Source organism: Herpailurus yagouaroundi, unplaced genomic scaffold (genome assembly GCF_014898765.1).
Source record: "Herpailurus yagouaroundi ecotype Mexico unplaced genomic scaffold, PumYag 403, whole genome shotgun sequence".
Classification (NCBI taxonomy): Eukaryota; Metazoa; Chordata; class Mammalia; order Carnivora; family Felidae; genus Herpailurus; species Herpailurus yagouaroundi.
In genome coordinates, this window is record NW_024412620.1 from 1952170 (window position 1) to 1954525 (window position 2356).

General features: G+C 47.4%; 1 protein-coding gene across 1 annotated transcript in view; it reads left to right on the forward strand.

Moving 5' to 3' along the window:
• Nucleotides 1-735: 735 nt before the first annotated feature.
• Nucleotides 736-2356, forward strand: part of IL19 (interleukin 19) — a 6455-nt gene continuing 4834 nt past the window's right edge. Inside the window, exons 1-2 of the mRNA XM_040463541.1 lie at nucleotides 736-879; nucleotides 1035-1100. Of these exons, the coding sequence (XP_040319475.1) occupies nucleotides 736-879; nucleotides 1035-1100 (210 nt within the window). The remainder of the gene's footprint in view (nucleotides 880-1034; nucleotides 1101-2356) is intronic.

Here is a 2356-nt window from a genome sequence, read left to right on the forward strand (position 1 = left end):
TGACACGTGAAAGGGGTTTAAGGGCAGAGGCAGAGAGAAGGAGGAAGGCAGGGAGGGTGATGGGATGAGGAAAGACGGCACGTCCGAGCCTGGCCCTGCCGAGGACTAGCTTAGCTGCAGACATGTCCCTCACAGCCCCTGGCTCGGTGGGTGACAGGGCGGGAGCCCCCAACTTGGCCTCCTCTCTCGCTTCATGGTGGCCAATGGGTTGTTCTCCAGAAGAAGGTGACACCTTCAGAGATGGCTTCAAACGAATGATTTTAAGCGGATACACATCTAGGGTTTATACTAAAAGGGTGTCGCCTACTTCAGGAGCAAACATAAAAAAACCAAATGTGCTTTTAGGGTTTCTCAGATCTGTTGCCTAATCCCTAGGGCGTATTACCAACCCTGTTTTTCCTATTTAATTTATTAAAAACAATGCTTTTCAACACTGTTGACAAAATGAGCACGTTGAGTCATAATGGAGTGATATCCACACGAATCTACTCTCTGGGACTTGAGAGAGCACTGTCGGGTGCTTTCTGGGGTGAAGGTGGGGGCTCATTCAATTGATTCAAGAAAACCAGAGGAGGAGACACATGACCATGAACACCACAAGGCTGAGGTAGTGAGTCTTGTTTTCTTGGTTGCCGTCTGGGTTGCCTTGCAAGGTCCAAAGGGCAGCTCAGTCAAGGGCCTCTACTGCTTTCCACTCTCAGCTCGGCAGTTGACTTCCATCCTTTCCTGCAGGATATGAAGGCACAGCGTGTTTCCCTCTTGCTCGTGGCTGCTGTGCTCTTCCTGTGCTCAGTGCATGCCCGAGGTCTGAGAAGATGTCTGGTTTCCATGGACATGCGCCACGTAGTAGAGAGTTTCCAAGAAATCAAAAAAGCCATCGTGAGTATGGGCTCAGGGTGAAGGTGTGGGCAAGGGGGTGTGTCTCAGTTTACATCTTCATTTGAAGAATGAGTTCTGTTTCGTTATTTTTTTGTGCCTCAGGGGGGACATGGAATATTCATGGCTAGTGTGTGTTCTTCTGTTTCTCTCCATAGCAAGCTAAGGACACCTTCCAAAATGTCACCATCCTGTCCACATCGGAGACCCTGAACAGAATTAAGGTATTGGCTTTTCCCTGTATTGTTATTTTTATGGAGAAGTAGCTCCAGGCTGAGAAAGAAATCCCCACCCTGTTTTCTCTTGTCTAATCTCCAGTATTTAGTACTCTAAATATTCCCGGTTGCTCACTTGCCAGCTGATGCATTAGGGCACCCTTGTGTCTCAGGGACGTGGAAGCCTCTTAGGAGGGATCAAAGAAGGATTACTTACCTAGAGAGAGATTGGGGGTATCACACGCTCAGATGGGACAGGCTGTCTGTGGCTCAGGTGATCCTGGAAGGTTTCGTGGGGGAGGTGAGAAAATGAGCAGTGACTTACAAGATGAGTTGGCTGCGGGTCGGTGGATAAGGGAGAAAGGAGTCTGGAGATCAGGGAGAATATGCGTGAGATCAGTGAATGTGTGTCAGGGGACGGTGAGGCAGCCAGGTTTGTGGCGTGAGGGACACGCAGGTGAATGAGGTGCATGGAAGAGGATGAGATACACTAGAGTCATTTTACCAAGAACCTTAAAAGTCAGGCTGAGGGTCGACCTTGTAATAATGCAGGCAATAGGGAGTCACTGTGGGTTTTTGAGCTGAAGACTGTATGACCCCAAGACCTTTTAGAAAGACAGTCTGGTGATGTTCTTTACAATGGAGAATGTGAGGCAGGGAAGGCGGTAAGGAGATCAGCCCAACGGTCCAGATGAGAGGTCTTGAGGGTGTGTTAACAAAACAGTTGACTCATGAGGTGAGAATTCGCTTTACAGAAGGAGCCACTGGGAAGTGCCTTTAAAAATGAACCCCTCCAGGGACGCCTGGGTGGCTCGGTTGGTTAAGTGTCCAGCTCTTGATTTTGGCTCAGGTCATGGTCTCGTGGGATCGAGCCCCATGTCCTGCGCTGATTGTGCAGAACCTGCTTGGGATTCTTTCTCTCTCCCTCTCTCTCTGTCCCTCCCCTGCTCATGCTGTCTCTATCAGAATAAATAAATAAACATTAAAAAAAAAAAAAAGAGCTCCTCCAGTCCTAGTAAGTATTCTAGAAAGATCCAGTTTTTTTCAGATATTTATATCCCAGAGAAGGAGAGATAGCTGCAATGAGTTACTCTTTTTTTTTTTTTTTTTTTTTTTTTTTTTGGCTTCTCTGAGTGAAATGGTTCTTCTAGGAAGTATTGGGCCTGACTTATTTGTAGTAAACAGATGTAGCCACTTACTAAATACTATTCCAGTCAACCGTATAAGAGACTCACAGGATATCCCAGCTGGAAGGGACCCAAAAG